At 51.9% G+C, this 17,512-nt stretch overlaps 1 protein-coding gene and 1 long non-coding RNA gene across 3 annotated transcripts in view; one reads left to right on the top strand and one right to left on the bottom strand.

Moving 5' to 3' along the window:
- RMDN3 (regulator of microtubule dynamics 3) overlaps positions 1-10,340 on the top strand; it is a 21,041-nt gene extending 10,701 nt beyond the window's left edge. Inside the window, exons 7-12 of the mRNA XM_038138232.1 lie at positions 5,170-5,245; positions 6,020-6,097; positions 7,278-7,376; positions 8,027-8,080; positions 9,053-9,133; positions 9,712-10,340. Coding sequence (XP_037994160.1) covers positions 5,170-5,245; positions 6,020-6,097; positions 7,278-7,376; positions 8,027-8,080; positions 9,053-9,133; positions 9,712-9,765 — 442 coding nt within the window. The 3' untranslated portion in view covers positions 9,766-10,340. The remainder of the gene's footprint in view (positions 1-5,169; positions 5,246-6,019; positions 6,098-7,277; positions 7,377-8,026; positions 8,081-9,052; positions 9,134-9,711) is intronic.
- LOC119701529 lies at positions 10,138-17,512 on the bottom strand. Of its 2 annotated transcripts, none has more exons than XR_005257084.1 (4): positions 17,120-17,512; positions 15,970-16,207; positions 12,314-12,426; positions 10,138-11,723 (listed from the first exon to the last, which is right to left on the bottom strand). It is a non-coding gene; the product is annotated as an uncharacterized LOC119701529 (long non-coding RNA). The 2 variants fall into 2 exon arrangements; XR_005257083.1 differs by lacking the exon at positions 17,120-17,512 and adding an exon at positions 16,323-16,455.

Here is a 17,512-nt window from a genome sequence, read left to right as displayed (position 1 = left end):
TCTGAAGTGGTCACAAGCTGGCTTAATTGCAGTCTTTCTTTATGCTAATTGAATTTACCCTGAGGAGAACAAGCAGCAGAGGTTCTAAAGCTTTTTGGGGTGGATTTGATGGCCCAGCTCTTTGGGGAAGCGATCAGAGAACATTGTTCACATTTATTTTTAAAAAATTACATTTTTTTTTCTGTCATATTTCTCTCTAGTGACTAATTGCCTTGCTGAAGAATCCTTTATTATCTTCTGTCACAGGGGAATAATGTATTGTCTCTCACCACCCATGTTGTCTTTCCAATATTCTTCTCCCTCTTCCTTGCAGTTTTTCAGACAAAAGTGGAGGGATTCAGTGCAGGACACAAGCTGTGAGAGTGGTGTGGCTTTGTGCTGGTGGGATGGTCCTTTGCATTCTTTCTTCTACACACAGCAGCACACACCATCATCTTCCTCTTTTCCACCGCATCCCAAATGGCCACTTTAATGGAAATATTCCCAGTTATTTTCCTGCCTCTCCACGCAGGCTGTGTGAAGCCTGATGGTGCAGATCTTCTGGGCTGAGTTTTTTCCTCTGTGCGTATCGTTTCATGTTGATTTTCTGTTTTATCAGTTGCCTCTTGAAAGTTTGTGGATTCCTTCAGATGAAATTGTGCTGGATTTTGGTGCTTATTCGTTGTGTTTTGTGCTTGTTATTTCCTCCTGCTGCCCACATCATTCCCAGTTTTTTGAGGTGCTGAGGAAGACAAGAGGTACTTTGCCTACAGTTGCCATTGCAAGGAAAGATTTCTCCCCTCAGTGCCTCATTGTTGTTCAGTCATCACTGACATTTTAATGAAACCAAGGAAGAAAATAACTGGGGAAGGGAAGGATTTCTGCTGGGAACTTGTACTGCTGGCTGCAGCTCCTTTTGGGGTCGGAAGGATTTGACAGCAGGAGGAAAAGTGGTTTCTCAGGAGTGCCAGGGAGAGCAGTGAGTGTGTGGGCTGTGTCTGGCCTGCCTTTGGGATCTGCCCAAGCACAAAGGAGAGGCTTTCATGGCTCTGCTCTGGCTGTGGAGCATGGGACAAAGCTCTCCTTGTGCTCTCCTTGTGGCTGCTGCTGTTGGAAGCCGAGGGAGCCATCTCCGGGCAGAATGGAGCAGCAGTTTGGTCAGGGCTGCACGGACAAGCCCTGTGCAGAGGGGCTGATCTCTGCCCCTGCTGCCCTTGGGATGTTCCCGTGGGAAATGTGGGAGTTGTGATGGGCACTGAATGCATTTAGTGCCTCAAGAGTAGAGGTGCGTGTGGGAAGTGAGGGATTCCCAGGGAATGATCTTAGAGCCTCTCTGCTCCTGACTTACGCTCACCTGGTTCTTACCTTGGATTTAGACACCAGAGTTGTTCTCTGCTTTGGTTGTCCAAGATCCCTGAGCAGGTGGAGCTTTTGTCCATTTAAACTGATTTCTCCATGAGCTGATTTCAGCTCTTGAGTAGGACAGAGCGAGTTCCCAAGTCTGCTCTTGCTTTTAGGAGTGGATGGATGGATGGATGGATGGATGGATGGAGCATCAGTGGTTGCACAGACCTTTCAGAAATGAATTGAGAAACAGCTGTGGCCTTATAGAATCCCCAGCCCATTCCCAGTGGGTGTTTGCAGCACAACTGCAAGCACAAGGCAGCGGCTTTAGGGATCAGGAGAGGAGAGCGAGCTGTGGATTTGCCTCGGCTTCCATTCCTCTTCCATTCCTTCCAGTAATACTGGAAATGCAACCAGAGGGATTTCAGAGAAACCTGAGGAAAATGGTGCAGGTGCTGTGTCAGGAGCTGTAGTTTGAGTTGGACATCTTGCTCTGGAAATGAAGCCCTGCCTGCTGAAAGCCCTCGCTGTGGGAGGAATCGTAAGCTCCAGCCCCCTTGGGGTTATCCTGTGTGTTATGGAGAAGTGGGATTGGCTTGGATGAGTCTCCAAAATGTGCCCTTTCTTCTGGAGAGTCTGGCAGTTTGGTGGAACATCTTGATCACCAGCCCTTTTCATTTCTGTGGGTACATCTGGCTGTCCGTGGGCAGATCCTGGATTTTTGAAAAGTCACAGCATTCCGGATACGCCTGGGGGATGGCTTTCATTTAACACCTGGCAGTGCTTCGGGATTTCACTCCTGCTGCATCACTGCCCAGATCTGGCCAGTTCTGAGCCAGATTCTGGATTTATAAGCTGAGCATTTTCTCTTCTGCAGGCAGATTAAGCAGGGAATTTGCTGTCAGTGTGATATGGGGCAGGAGCAGCTGTAGGAATAGGTGTTAGGAGGTAGTTCAGAATGTAATGGAGGGAAAATAACGTGGAATTAGAGCTGTCAGAATGCAGCCCCCTGACTTGTCTGCCCTGAAAGGTGAATCCAGAAATGTGAACATCCAGAGTACAGGAGCTCTCCCATGTGGATGTTTGTGGGCTGTAAGGAAGGGGAGCATGAGCCTCCCTCACTTTTTCCTTCCATCTTGTCTCCCCTTGGAAGAGCCAAAGCTTTTTTTCCCAACCTCTTCAGGATCAGCTGGTCATTAATTTCAGGTGGAGTCACTGGGAATTCTGCTGTCTCTCCCAAAGCACTAATTCCCAAATAAATTCTTATTTTAATTTTTGGTTGTTGCAGTCTAAACACCTGCCAGCTAATTCCCTGTCCCCTTACTCAAGTGTAGGGATTCCCATACATCTACCCAGTGCACAGGAAGGTAAAAAACTGGGAATGCTCACAAAATATTGGGAAAACTGTCTTGGAGGTGGTTAAAAGAGCTAAGAGCTGTGTTTGGGCTAGCAGAGCCCCCTGACTGTGGAGGGGAGATGCTGGAGGCTCTGTATTCCATGGCAGAGTGCTGCTTCCAGGGAAGTCAGAGGGCAGAACCCAAGAAGTCCTTAAATCCTGGGGATTTAAGCTGGAAGATCAGGCTCTCTCAGCTGGGGGTGCCTGCTTCCACAGAGTTTATTTTCTAATCAATGGGAAAATCCTGAGCTGAGATTCCGGGGGGAACGGGTGTGTCAGCAGCTTAATGAGAAGGTTGCTGGTTTATCAAGGGATATCCTGAGGAAAACTCTGGATGGATCTGAGCAGTAATGCATAGGGCACCCACTGGTTACAGGGGATGAAGATCCCCATCATCATCATCATCATCATCATCATTTTTATTCTCTCCTGGTGCTGCTGCTCAGCCCCCCTGCACCTCCACAGTGCTCTGGTGATGCTCAGCCCGAGGCATCCCATGGAATGAGCTGGAATACATGACTCCATCCTGCCAAGCTGAGCAAGCAGGGGAGAGAACAGCAGAAAGCAGAGCCTAAAATCCCAGAAGTGCAGAGTTGTGGGTGTGAAAATCCCCAACAGTCCAGCGGCCCTGAACCTGGGATCAGCAAAGCTGGGTTGGGGACAATCATCTTTCCTGGGAATACAGTGAAAGCCAGGTGTCTCATCCCATATATCTTTTTTAGTTTATTTCATGGCACCAAAATAGGACTGAAACTTAATTTACTGCTGCTTTTATGGCTTCTTCATCAACATTTCACCAGGCTGTTAAAAAAACCCTGGAATTTATATTTGACACAAGACAACTGTGTGATTTGTTGTCTAGGAATATTTTATGTCATCATCTTAGAAAATAAGCTTTTTATTGGCTTCTATTTCTCAACCCCTGTCATGCTGTGCTTAGGGATGTTTAGTCCAGGCTGGTGTTTGTTGGGAAACAAACTGGAGAAGATCCTAAAAACATTTACTCCATCATCTGCATCATCTGTGGAGCCCCAGCAGCAGGAAAAGACTTCTGTCCCATAACCCACTGATCTGGTAATCCTTTCCATGACCATGAAAAATAAGAATTTTAGAGCCGATCCAGAGCTTTTCCACAAGGAAGTTAACAAATTAAAGGGAAGAAGATTTAAGGCAAAATGCTAAATTGTTCAGGAATCGTGACTTTGTGCTGTAACTTGCACACTGGAAATGGAGCAGTGAGCTGTGAGGGGATTTGTGGGATTTTGTAACTCTGAGGAAAGTGTAATTGGAGATGTAAAGGTCCCCTGACAGATTCCTGCACATCTGCTGTGGTTAATCATCCCAAAGGATGCTTTGGGATATCGGTATCTGTGGCAGCACTGGGGTGTGGGTGTAGGAAAGGGGATTTTTATTTGCATCTTTCTGCTTTTCAGCTTTTATTTTTTGCAGGAATGAGCCATGTTATTGATTTGTCTCTCTGTTCCACTTGATATTTTTTGAACCACACTCAGAGAAGGGATGGAAATGTCCTCCACTCCCAGAGCCCAAGCAGGACAGGAGAGGCCAAACTTCCATCTGCATGTTCTGTCCCACTTGAGAGCTCTCCGAGCTGTTGTTGCTTCTTGGGAAGGGATGCAGGGAGGGAGGTTTTGAACCACTGTGATGCAGGCAGGTGAGGTGGGAGGGTGCAAATCCACAGGGAATTAATCTTGAATTTCACAGCTCGTGCAATAACTGCTTTTGCTGGGGCCTCGCTTCTCCGGCTCACAACTCGAGGTCTCTCACTGGACAGAACTAAATGGCTTTGCACTATCAGCACTGAGCATGTGTCTTTCTTTTCCCCAGCTGCAGGATGTAGGTAGGTTTTCCAAGTGTTTCCCTGGAAGTAGAGCCCTGTGTGCTGCAGCTGGGCTGTGGAGTAAGGAGGTGGCTGTGCCCTGTAGTTGATTAGAGCTGCTCTTAGTCTGCCTCTTGCTGCAGTCACTTCACTCTGCCCTGCCCTGCCTTCTGGCACAGCTTTCCCTGCTCAGAGAAGCAATTCCAGGTGTTGGAAGTGTGCTGCTCCTGGTTTTTAGCCATCAGAGCATTGAGTTTGTGTCACACCCAACCCCTCTCTGCCTCATCCTTCCAGCTCATTCCTTCCTGGGTGCTACATTTTTGCTGCTTATGCCTCTTCCCTGTGAGGGATGTGCTGTGTTCCTTCTTTTCCCCACTAAGGTATGAAGCTTAAATGCACTTCACAGAATCCTTGGATGATTTAGCTTGGAAGAAACCTTAAAGCACATCCCATTCCACCTCTGCCACGGGCAGGGACACCTTCCACCATCCCAGGCTGCTCCAAGCTCTGTCCAGCCTGGCTTTGAGCGCTTGTAGATCTTCCTTCTGCAGGTCAGCGTGGATTCGGTGTGGATTCAGTCCCAGCTGGCTGATGCAGGTGTCTCCCCATGCAGGTTTGCCATCCTTTGTGGGCAGGTGTCGGAGCAGGAGAGCATTCCCAAGCGCATCCAGGCTGGCTATGTTTTCAAGGTGAGTGGCCAAGAGGTGCTGGGCTTTGTGAGAGTATCGAACAGCACTCATTCCTGCAGCAGGAAGTTGGGAACATCGGCTCCAGTTCTTCTGAGGGAAGCAGTAGGTTTCAGAGGTGCCACGAGTGGGTGGTTTGGGGTGAGGAGGCTGATTCTTCCAGCCGTGCCTTTTGGGGAGTGACTCTGCAGTTTTACACACTGTAATTGAAAAAAAAAAAAAAGAAAAGAGAAATCTTGCAAACGAATTTAGGTAAAGGATGAGACTTAGAGCTTGAAACGTGGAATTATTATGTGGTGACAACACACAGCACCAGCTTGTCTGCAGTATGTGCCTGTGAGCAACCTGCACCCTCCCAGGGAGCAGTTACTGCTCAAAGAGGATTTCATTTGCCTCAAATTACCTTTTTTTTTATTCCTGGTATTATTACTAGGAATGATGTATGATGCCTTGTGGATGTCCAGGGGAAAAGGACATGGAACAGGCCACAGGTTGTTGTTTCCCCATCAGCCTTTGCCTTGATCAGTGAGGTTATGGCAAAGCTCTGGAGCAGGAATAAAATGCAGGGCAGCTTCTTTGTGTGTGTGTGTGCAGAAATTCCTGTCCCTGAGGCTGGAGAAATGCTGCTTTTCCTTGCTCACTGAATCCAGTCTAATTTTACTGTTTGTGACACTTAAATTGTGGATTCCTTCCTTTCCTCTTTCTCCACCTGCTCTGGTGGGTATTTTACTTGCTTTTGACCAAGACGTGACACGTGCTGGTGGTGCTTTCCCACAGGAACACATTGACAAAGCCATTGCCCTGAAGCCACAGGACCCACAGCTCTACTACCTGCTGGGCAGGTGGTGTTACCAGGTAACTGAGTTTATTCTCGCCCCCTGGGCAGCCCCTGAAGGCTTCAGAGCTCCAGCCTGGGGTTTTTACTCGCTGCTGGTGGCATGGGAGGGGAAATGGCCACGGGTGGGTTAGCAATAGCCCGAGCTGCAAACTCCTTTCCTGTTCCCAGTGCTTTGCTTGGTAAAAACAACCTTCCTTCCATCCTCTGAGCACACAGGGATGTGGTCAGGGCCATCTGGGGAGCTTCTGCTCGCTGTGTTGGTGTGTGATGTGTTGCCTGTGTCCCCGTGCCACACACAGAATTGGAGGCACTGGAAGCACTTGCTTTATGCTTCCTGACAGGGAAAAGCTTGGAGTCAGATGCCATCAATCAGATTTAGAGCCTAGAAAAGGGAATAAAAGTCTGCAGCGACTGTTGCTGCTCCATTTGTGCCGTTGGAAAGCACTTTGATGGGAGTGGAGCCACGGTGCAGAGACTGTAGCTGGGATAACTGACAGTGGGAATTACAGAGCAGCCCTGAGCTGAACTGCTGGGAGCTCCTGGCTCTTTTCCTGGAAAAAGATCCTTCCTTTGTGCTCACCCTGGAGCTGCTGAAGCCATGGAATAAAACCACGGGTGGAGAAGTATGGTAGTGCTTCATCTAGTCTGCTTTATTGGAATTATACAGGATTAAACAGGGACGGAGTGGAGTCCCCATCCCTGGAGGTGTTCAGGGAATGCCTGGAGGTGGCACTCAGTGCTCTGGGCTGGGTGACAAGGTGGGGGTTGTCACAGGTTGGCCTCCATGGGCTGGGAGGTTTTTTCCAACCTAAATGATCCCATGGTTATCTGGTGGGAAGGTTTCAGCCTGCCTCTCCCAGGGAATCACAGGGTGGAGGGGAGCAGGTTCTTGAGGAAGGTTTAGGCTGGGAGAAGGGAGAGCACAGCTGGGGACTGGTGTGGCTGCAGTGTGGCAGGTTGGGATTTGGAGCCATCCAAATCCCAGATGTGTGGAACTGCAAAAACCGACCTGGGACAAGGGAAAGCAAACCGGATTAAATTCTGTGGCCGGACTTGGATACTCCATGGGAATAGTCCCACCCTGCCGAGGGGTTTGGCTTCCTCCCTGCTGCCAGAGCAGCTCCCAGGGACTGGGCAGGCTCTTGTTCCTGTGCTGGAGTCAGATGGACGATCCAGGTTGCCCTTTTGTGTGTGCAGGTTGCCCACCTGGGCTGGCTGGAGAAGAGGACGGTGTCGGCGCTGTTCGAGGCGCCCCTGACGGCCACGGTGCAGGACGCGCTCCAGAACTTCCTGAGGGTAAGGACACCTGGGAATGTGCCAGGGAGAGGGGCATCACTGACCTGCACAGCTCACAGCAAGGGCATGGCTATCACTGACCTGCACAGCTCACAGCAACACTGACCTGCACAGCTCACAGCAAGGGCATCACTGACAGCTCACAGGGATGGCACCGGGCTGCTTGGATCCCTCCTGGTGCTTTCCCACGGCCTGGGACGTGGGTGAAGGAAAGCTGGTGAGAAGTGTCCATTACAGAACAGCCAGACAAAAGAATGGGATGTTGAACGTGTCAGAATTGCAGCCCAAAGTGTTGGGAATTGGTTTAAGGGGTTGGTTTTCCTTTCTAAGGTTGCACAGCGAGTCCTTGCTCAGTACTGGATGTATCTGGGCTGGGCTGGGCTGTGCTTCCAGGGTCTGGGAGCTGGCAGCTCCTCCCTCAGAATATTTTACTTAAAGCCTGGCTGACTTTTCCATTTCAAACCTTTCCAGACAACTGCTCGAAGGTTTCAGGGGCATAGTGCTTTATATGTTTATTAGGATTCTCCTTCCTGCCATCTATTTTTTTTTTCCCTTTAAAAGCTGCAGGGAGCCTGATGTAAGAATTAACTGTGTCCTTGCATATCCTAATGTCTGCTCCTCCCTGTCACACCCTGCCTCTGTTCCTGTAGGTCGAGGAGCTGAGCCCAGGGTTTTCCAAAGCAGGAAGAGTTTACATTGCCAAGGTAACCACTCACTTCTTGTTTGTTCAGGGGGTAAGAAATACCTGTATTAAAAATCACCTTTGGCTGTAAAGTGCTGACCAGGTGCAAAATACTCCAAGCAGGAGCAAAATTTATAGGATGGTAATATTTCCTTTTAACTTTTAAATCTTTTTAGGCCAAATCACCTCGTGCAGAGGCTTTAAAATGTAGGGGTTTTGCCTTTGAGCACCCAGTGGAGCATCCCTGGATTTAACAGATGGAATTCTGTATAAAGCAGGAATGGTGACTTGGCAGCTGTGGGCTGGAGGTTTAATCCTTCCCCACCATGACTTCTGTGGTGATAAAGCCGGAGAATCATGGGGAGAAGTAAAGGATAAAGGATTTCTCTCTCCCTGTCCAGCATGGGAGTCTTGAGCCCTCTTGCTGAGGGGATTTCAGCACCCACTTCCTTTTCCTGGGTGAATTTCATGGTCTCCAAAATACCTCCAAGACTCTCTGGGCACCCAAAATCTTCCTGTTCCCAGAGGGATCAGTGTGCCTCAGCTTCTGGTCACATGGAGAATATTTCGTGCCTGTTTTGGGACCTGAGACTCCTGTAGATAATATTTATTACGTTTTCAACAGGCTGGGGAATGATGCGCTCCCAGGAGAGAGGTTTTGTGGAGAAAATGGTGTGAGGAGGAGGGGAAGCAGCAACTGAAAATCAAAGTAGAGCTTTGGAAAGGGTGAAAGCCACGGGGACACCTTAAAATGTCCGAAGCAAAAATGTCCAAGCAAAACCCAATCTCCTTCCCCAAAAAGAAAGAGACTCAAATACATTTAGTATTCCAAGAGCTGGCGGTGCTTCTGAAGCGTGGTGGCTGAGGGATACTGCAGGAGATGCCAGTGCAGGGGGTGAAGAGGCAGAAACAGCTCATTGTAGCAGTTGCCCAGCTCCATTTGCTGCCTGTTTTGTCCCATGTAACCCTCTCCCGTGGCCATTTCCCTTCCCAGTGCTACAGGGACCTCGGGAACGCCTCGGCGGCGGTGCTGTGGATGGACCTCGCCGCGGAGCTGCCAGGCTACACCAAAGAGGTAAAAAATGGATTCTGCACCTCTGCTCCATCCTGTGAGATCCCAGCTGGGTCACTGCATCCACTGGGAGCAGATCCACAGGAGGGACAAGAAGTTGGTGTGAGGGATGCAGCACCTCTGCCACGAGGAAGGGCTGAGAGAATTGGACTGATAAGTTTGCGGTGCCCTACTTGTGGCCTTGCAGTGACAGGAAGGAGGGAGAGAGACAATTTACAAGGGTCTGGAATGACAGGAAAAGGGGGAATGGCCTCAAACTGAAAGAGATGATGCTTGGATCGGCTATTAGGAGGAAATTCTTCCCTGTGAGGGTGCTGAGGCCCTGGCACAGGTTGCCCAGAGAAGCTGTGGCTGCCCCTGGGTCCCTGGAAGTGTCCAAGGCTTGGAGCAACCTGGGCTAGAGGAAGGTGTCCCTGCCCAGGATCTGGATGGGCTTTAAGGTCCTTTTCAACCCAAGCCATTCCAGGACTCCATGATATGCTTAAAAGCTGGTTTGGGGTTGGAGAAAGAGAAGGGAAGTGCTGGTTTTTATTTGTTTTAATCGAGCTGTACATTTATGAATTTCCCTCTTGCATTTCCAGGATGCAGAAAGCGAGAAGGAGCTTGAGGAGATGCGCTCAGTCCGTGAGGAATAATTTTGGAAAAACTCATCCCACTGCAGAGACAGTAAAATTCCAAATGGATTTCATGATCCTGACAGTTCCAAGTACACTTCATGGATAAACAACAAGACCTTACAGGAAAACACCCAGCAGCACATCTGGAAAACATCTTGGCATTAACGGGATAAAACAGTGATTTATTTTCCTTTGCAGAGCACTGCATGTGTTTGATTTTAGGATCCCTAAAAATGTTACATTCCTGAAAATAGGGGGGAATGTGGGGGTTTATAGGTAGAGTTTGTGATATAGAAACATTTGTGGTTATATATATGTGTGTATATATATATATGGCAGATATATGTGAGATAGATACTTTGTGATATAAATATGTATTATATATTTTTATATGTGTGTGTATAAATATATATATATATTTATTTATTTATATATATATATGCACATATATATTTTATATCACACTCTCTACCTGTCAGAAATCCTTGCTGGTGAGCTCCCAATTGATTCCTGAGGAAAAGTTGAGCCAAATTTTTTTCCAGTTGTATTTGTATTGTCTTTTCCATACTCCTTAATGGAATCAGTTGTAAGAACTGCTTAATGGCTCTTGTGGATGTTTTGAGGAGATCAGTTTCCAAGTGGGACCAAAGAACTTTTCTGCACAATCCAGGCTGGATTTTAAGAGGTTCATTAGTCAAAGAAGGGAGAAATAGGATTTTAAACTTCAGGATTTTCTCCCAGTGATGTTTCTTCTGTCTTCCTTCACTCAAGGCTGAAAACTCCTGTCCCTCCAAACTGTGCTGCTGTGGTTTAGATGGAATGACTGAGTTTGGGAAGTAGCTCTTGCTCGGAGAACAGGCCACAGGGGTGGGAATATCCTGTGGCAAGGATGATGTTTTGCTGTGATGCTCTTCTGCCACTGACCAGATTAAGTCTCTTTGAATTAATTATCTCCCGGACTAACGAGGTGACGCCGAGGAGGTGAAGCCGTGACTGACATTCCTCTTGCAGCTCCTGGGGACCAAACAGCAACAGGGAATCGTGCTGGATGCTGACACAGATGGGGAAGGAAAACGTGGTGTGGAATTCCCCACATATTTATCAAGGCTTTGTCGATATCCCTTAAAATTCCAATGGCAGCTACTGAACACTAATTCCTGAATGTCTGTTTCATGCTGGGGTGGTTATGAGGGGTAAAGTGAGGCGTGTGTGAGTAAAACATTCCTTAAATCACTTTTTTTATCCTTGCACTGTGGTGGGTTTGTTACTTCCTGAAAATAACGCTGAAGGGGAGAAGTGCAGCCGACTCCAGCATTAAAACTTCCTGGCTTGCAGGTCTGGATGCTGCAGGGCCGGGTGGCAGCCCCGGGGCAGGCACTGCCCAAAGCACAGAGGGGGAGCTTTGGGACGATTTGGAGGACCTGGATGGAGTGATGGGCCTGTGCTCGTGCCAGTGCAGGTGTGGCCTTTGTCACCTTGTCAGGAATGTGGTGGCAGCCCCGGGAGCAGGGGGAGCTGGGAACTGGGGCAGTGCCTGGCACTGATCCAGGGCAGGTCAGTGTTTCCCTTGGGGGCTGGCCCCACACCTGGGTTCAGGCAGGATCAGGGTCACAGGTGCTGCATTTTGTGCCCCCTGAGAGTTCCTGTCCCCCCTGGGGGTTTCCTGCCGGGCTGTGGCAGCGCAGGGAGCAGAATCAAACCTGCAGCTCCCGTGGCCACTGCTGGCCTTGGTCTCTCTGCTGTGCCATCAGACCGTGGCACTTTGCTGCTGTCACTGCCGCTGCCACCCCAGCTGGGGGCTGTGTCCCCCTGGCAGCCCTTCCCAGCCCCACCCCGAGCTCCAGCGGTGCCTCTGTGCCGAGCTGGGAGTGTTTGCTGGGAATGTGCCTCAGCCCTGGCAGTATCCTTTTGTTCCAGAGCAGACAGGCTCCAGAGCTTTTGGGCTTCTCGGCTTCAGGGTTCGATTGCAGAAGCCCCTGGAAAGAAGGATAACAACGAGGTTTGTCCAGGTGGTGCTTTCAGACCCCACCTGACAGTCTGTGCTCTGTGTTGGAGGCTGCTGTGCATTGGCACTGCAGGGAGTGAATGTCCCCTTCCCAGTTCAGCCCAGCAGATCCCAAAGGCTCTCTCAGGAATATTTATCCTTTCCTGCCCTGTGTGGTAACTGAATCTCCCCTTGCCAGGAGCCATTCCTCGAGTTCTCCTGGAGAAAAGCTCACAGCAGAGGAGTTTGCAAAGGAGCCCAGAGCTGTGTTTGGAGCAGAGAGAGCTGAGAGCTGCGTCTGCCTGTGCTGCCCCAGCCTGGCAGCATCCTCATGGAACAGCCTGGGCAGATGGGATGGGATGGAGCAAAATCCCTTCATGCAAGAAGTTTTCTCCTGTGCAGAGCAGGCATGGGGCAGGCAGTGGGCTTTGGGAAGCAGCTGATTGCCCCAGAAAGCATCACTGCCACCAGCATCAATGACAGCACCTGTGCCCACTGCTCAGGATTCACCCAGCCAAAATCAAAGGCAAAGCTTGGTTTGGGTCTGAGAACTTGAAATAATTTGGAAAGAGAAGAAATCACCTTTTTCTTCTTCCTTTCTTTCTTTCAGAGCTGGAATTGCCTCTTGGATGTGCACTGAGCTCTCACTGCAGGAACTGCCAGGCCTTAATGGTTGTGAGTTCATGTTCTTCTCACTGGGGAATTGGAAATAATTATTAATTATTCATTGCAGAAATGTTTTCTGAAACCTTTCCCCTTTGCTGGTAGATCTTCTCTTTCTGCCTTTGAGTTTACAGCTGTGCCCTGCTGTCATTTGCCCTGCCTGAATTCCTTGCAGCTCCTAACTGGGAAAACCTGGGATAACTCAGAGGGGACAGAGGTGACATTTCTAGCTGAACACCTGGGGCAGCTGAGAGGGGACACAAGAACTGTTTGTGTAGGAAAATGTGAGGGGATGTCAAGGGAAGCGAGGTGGCATTTTGAGGGAAAAGCTGAGGTGAAGTTTAGGGGAGAGAATGCAAATTTTTGGAGTAGAAAAGAGTTAATCAATATTGTACAGGAAGGAAAATTTGGGGGGTAAAACTCAATGTAATCTGTAGGGATAGGGTGAATATATTGGGGGGAAAATGAGGTACTCATTTTTAAGTAAGGAAAATTTTGGAGGCAAAACTTGGCAAAATCTTAAGAGTAGAGAAGGAACACTTTGAGGGAAGAATGAAGTGATGAGTACTGAGCATGTAGGGAAAATTTGGGAACTAAATCTGAGGTCATTTCTAGGGGAGAGCATGAACATACTGAGGTAACCAGTTGTGGGCAGATGGGGAAATTTTTGGGTAAAAATTATATGGAATAATCTGTAGAGTGAACATTTTGAAGTAAACATTAAGTACACATGGAAAATTTTGGGGATAAATCTTGATAAAAGCTGCATGATAGAAAGTAAATAATATTGAAGGAAAAATGAGGGAATCAATAGTGGACAGGTGGGGGGCAAAACTTGAAATAATCTAAATTGAGAATTTATATTTTTAGGCAAAAATGAGGTAATAAGTTCTGGACAGGTAAGGAAAATTTTGGGAGTAAAACTGGAGTAAATCTCGAGGGAGTGAACACTGACATAAACTGAGGCAGTCACTGGGGGTAGGCAAGGAAATTTTGGGGGCAAAACGTGGGAAGATCTGTAGGGCAGAGAATGAACATATTGGGGTAGAAATGAAGGGATCAGAAGTACAATTTGGGGGGCAAACCCTGAGGTAATTCTGTAGGAACTATAAGGGGTTTTGGGAAAAAGTCTGACATAATTTGCAGGGGACAGAACGAGCATTTGGGGGTAAGAGACATAACCTGTGTGGTTTGGGTTTTAGAATCTAGGTAGTATAAATAAGATGGACATTTTGTTAATAAAACCTGAGTTAATCTGTAGAGGAAGGAATGGATATTTTGAGGTGAAAAGGAGGTAATCAGTGCTGGGCAGGGAGGGAAAATTGGGGGGATAAAATGTGAGGTAATCTCTAGGAGAGAGCAGGAACATCCTGAGGTAAACTGAGGCAATTGCTGTGGACAGGTTGCTAAATCTGGGGATAAAACCTGAGGGAATCTCCATGGTAGAAAATGAGTGTTTTGAGATCAAAATGAGGTACTCAGTGGTGGAGAGGTAGGGAAAGTTTCAGGGGTAAAATCTGAGGTGATCTGTAGCAGAGAGGATGCACTCGATGGGGTAAACTGAGGTAATCAGTTATGGACAGGGAGGGAAATTACTGAGGGGTAAAAACTGAAAGCATCTGGAGGGTGAAGAATGAAAATATTGAGGTGGAAATGAGGAAATAGGGAGTGGACAGGTAGGGAAAATAATGGGAATAAGGCTGGTGGTAATCCCCAGATTAGAGAGAGAATGCTTTCTTGTAAAAGTGAGGAAATCAGAAGGGGACAGACAGGGAAACTTTGGGGGGAAGTCTCAGGCAATCTCAAGGTGAGGGAAGGACTGTTCTGAGGTGAACTCGGAACTCGCTGTGTCCTCCTTTCCTGGCAGCAGCTGGCAGGAAGGGGGAAGAGGCCTCGGGCTGGAGAGGGGCAGGAGAAAGGCCCTGTGGGCAGAGGACCCCCCTGGTGTCACCAGGGCACCCGTGGGGAACAGAATGGACACTCTGGGAGCAAATGGAGGTGACTGGATTGTCCCTTTGGGGGATGCTGGCATTTAGATCATCCCACACATTTGGCTGCTGACATTTCCCAGCCCAGGGCTTTGGCTGACAGGGCAGCACAAAGATTGTTCCCTGTGCGGTGCCCAGATTTGGGGTTCAGCTTTGCTGTTTGGATGAATCAGAGCTGGAGCCCAGAATTCCCTGCTGGAATAACCTCACAGTGCCTCGTGCAGCATGGATATTCCCACACAGAGCTGCCCATGGAACAGCAGCTGTGCCAGGAGCCAGCAGAGGCTCCAGGGGAGCTCAGAGGGCTCAGGACAAGGACAGGTTGCTGTTCCCTGGCATTTGCTGTTTATAACCCTTTGCTATCATTCATCCCCAGCCCCACCCACGTCCCTGGGGACACCTGACAGAGTTCCCTGGAGTTCAGCGGGCTCCAGCCCTGAGCTCGGCTCCAGCCGATGTTTTCCAGCAGCAGCAGGCGTGGCCGGCCGCGCTCCCGGCCGTGCTGAGGCTGCCCCCGTGCCCAGGGGAGGACATCTCTCCCTGCAGAAGCTGAGCTCATCCAGAGCCTCGGGAGTGGCCTCTGGGAGCTCTTTTCCCTGGGGAAAGGGATGCACATCCCTGCCTTCAGGGCACCTGCAGCGTGACCCACCTGTGCCAGCTTCCCATCAGCTCTGCAGCTCCAGCTGGCTCCCTGAAAAACTCCAACCTTCATCCAAACAACACTTCATCTCACTCTGACCTTTTGTTTTGAGGCACCTCCGAGGGCAGTGCTTGGGATTGAATTTCCCTGAGGGAAACTCCCTTGGCTTTCCCACTGCTGCTGCTGGAGGATGTCCCCAGGCTGGAAGGGAAGGCACTGGGGTGGCTGGGACACACCTGCTGGGTGTGTGGGAGCTCCAGGAGGTGGGCACCGGGCATTGCTGTCTGAGCTCCTGTGCAAAGGCAGCGTGCCGGCGCTCCCGGGCAATGGCAGCTGTTCCCTGGGGTGGTTTTGGGGTGTCAGCGGGCTCTGGCCGGGCTGCAGCAGTGCCGGGGGCCCGTTCAGAGCAGCCCCTGGCCGAGGAGCCGCGGGCAGCCCTTGATCCGTGTCCGTGCCAGCGCTGCCCGGGCATCCCAGCGCCCGTCCCCGGGCTGCGCTGGGCGCTGCCTGCCCCGGGCGGGACACTGAGGCACGGCTCCTCCCCTGCGGGTACCGAGGGCAAGAGGGGCTGCTTCCCTCCCTGGGGCTCGGCCTCCTCCCGCCCCGCGTTCCTGGCCACCTGGGACACCCGGAACGTTGCTGGCAGGGAGCAGGAGTCCCCGGGGGCTCCGGGCAGCTCTGGGCCTGAGGAGCAGCCCCGGGCTCAGCCCCCACCGAGATTTTGGGCAGTGAGCCCGCAGGAAGCGCCCCTGTGCAGGCAGGAGCAGCCCCGACACTCTCCAGCAGAGCTCAGGGCTGGGACCAAGGGAGCCCTCAGGACTGGCCTTGCTCCTTTCTCCCTGGAGAGGGACATGGCACAAGCACCTTTACAGCCACCAGGGAAATGCTGGAAAGGGCAGGAAATCAGGGTCGTTGGAAGAGTTTTGTGCTGTCACACAACAGTTCACCTGTGTTGTTCCATGGTCAGGTGCTGGCTATGGAGCTCTGCCCTGTGGAAATTCCAGGGGCTGGTGTGTAAAGCAGCATTGGCATAAAAGGAAGAGCTGGATTGCCATAGGAATTGCCCCTGCTGGCACTTGGCATTCCCATCCCAGGTTGTGGGTTCAATCCCCACATGAGCCCTTCACATCAGGGTTCAACTCTGTGCTCCTTGTGTGTCCCTTCCCACTCTGGATATCTGATGACCTGGAAATAAAGAATAAACAGTTTTCACTGGCTTTTTAAACCCAGACATTTTTTGTATTGGAGAGTGCAACTCACAGGGAAAGCAGAGGAAAGGAGGGAGAGCATCAGGTCTCACCTGGCAGGTGTCAGATGAGCGGCCCGAGCAGAACCGAGCCCCGGTGGGGCCCGTCCCGCACCGGGCACAGTCGGAGCAGGAGCTGCAGCGCCCGGCCCGGAGCGGCTCCTCCGGCCCGCGGCGATGCAGCCCCCGCTCGTTCCGCGGGGGCGCGGCGGGCGGGAGCCCCGGGAGCGCGGGCACGGGACCGGGCGCCGCTCTGCGCGGGGGCGCGGTGGCCTCGGGGGCGCGGGGCTGAGGCGGCTCCGCGCTCCCGCGGGCGGGGCCGGGCCGGGCGCGCGCACCGGGGGCGGCGGGAGCGCGCCCCGGGGGTGCCCAGCGGGGCCGCCGCGCTCGCAGCGCCCTCCGCGTCCGGCAGGGGGCGCCCGCGGGCGGCGGCGCTGAGGGAGCGGCGGGGCCTGAGGGGTCCCGGGGCCGCACGGGCGCTCCCCGCGCCTCGCCCGCTCCCAGCGCCGGCCAGCGCCCGCTCCGGGAGAGCGCCGCCCTGCTGCGGGACCGGCACCGGCACAGCCCCGCCTCCCCACGGCCGCAGCGGGACCCGCCCGAAGCACCGGCGGGGTCTAGCCCCGCTGCGGCCGCGGTCCAAGCGGGAGCGGCAGCGCCGGGCTCGGTCCGCGCCCGTCCCGGAGCGGCTCTTCCCGCCCGCGGAGATCCCGATCCCGATCCCGGTTCCAGCCCCAACCCCTCCGCGGTTCTGCGGCCCCGCAACCCAGAAGCGGTGCAGCCCGGGGCCCCCAGCAGACACCGGCAGGACCCGCACCCGAATCCCCAGGCCCGGGTCCTACTTCCGGCCCCACCTCAGCGCCCCGAGCTCCGCGCAGCGCCGGGAGCAGCCCCCGGCCCGGGGCTCCGCGCAGCGCTGCGAACGACAACCCCGCCGCATCCCGGGATGAGCATCCGCTACACAGAGCGCAGCGGGCGCGGATCCGCCGGGATTTACGGGCGCGGGCGGGGCGGGGCCGGCTCAGGTGCGAGGGGCGGGGCCGGCTCAGGTGTGAGGGGCGGGGCCGGCTCAGGTGCGCGGGGCCCCAGCGCGGCTGCGCGGGGCGGGGCCGAGAGGATTTAAGCGCCGGGAATCGCCTCAGGAGCCATTTGCCCCCTCGGCGCTCGGTGGGGGAGGCTGCGTCCGCGCGGGCTCCTTATCTCTGTACTTATTTCTTTTCTTTTACGCTTCTCTTTATCTCCTTTTG

Source organism: Motacilla alba, chromosome 5 (genome assembly GCF_015832195.1).
Source record: "Motacilla alba alba isolate MOTALB_02 chromosome 5, Motacilla_alba_V1.0_pri, whole genome shotgun sequence".
NCBI lineage: Eukaryota > Metazoa > Chordata > Aves > Passeriformes > Motacillidae > Motacilla > Motacilla alba.
This window is presented reverse-complemented; position numbering and strand designations above follow the sequence as displayed.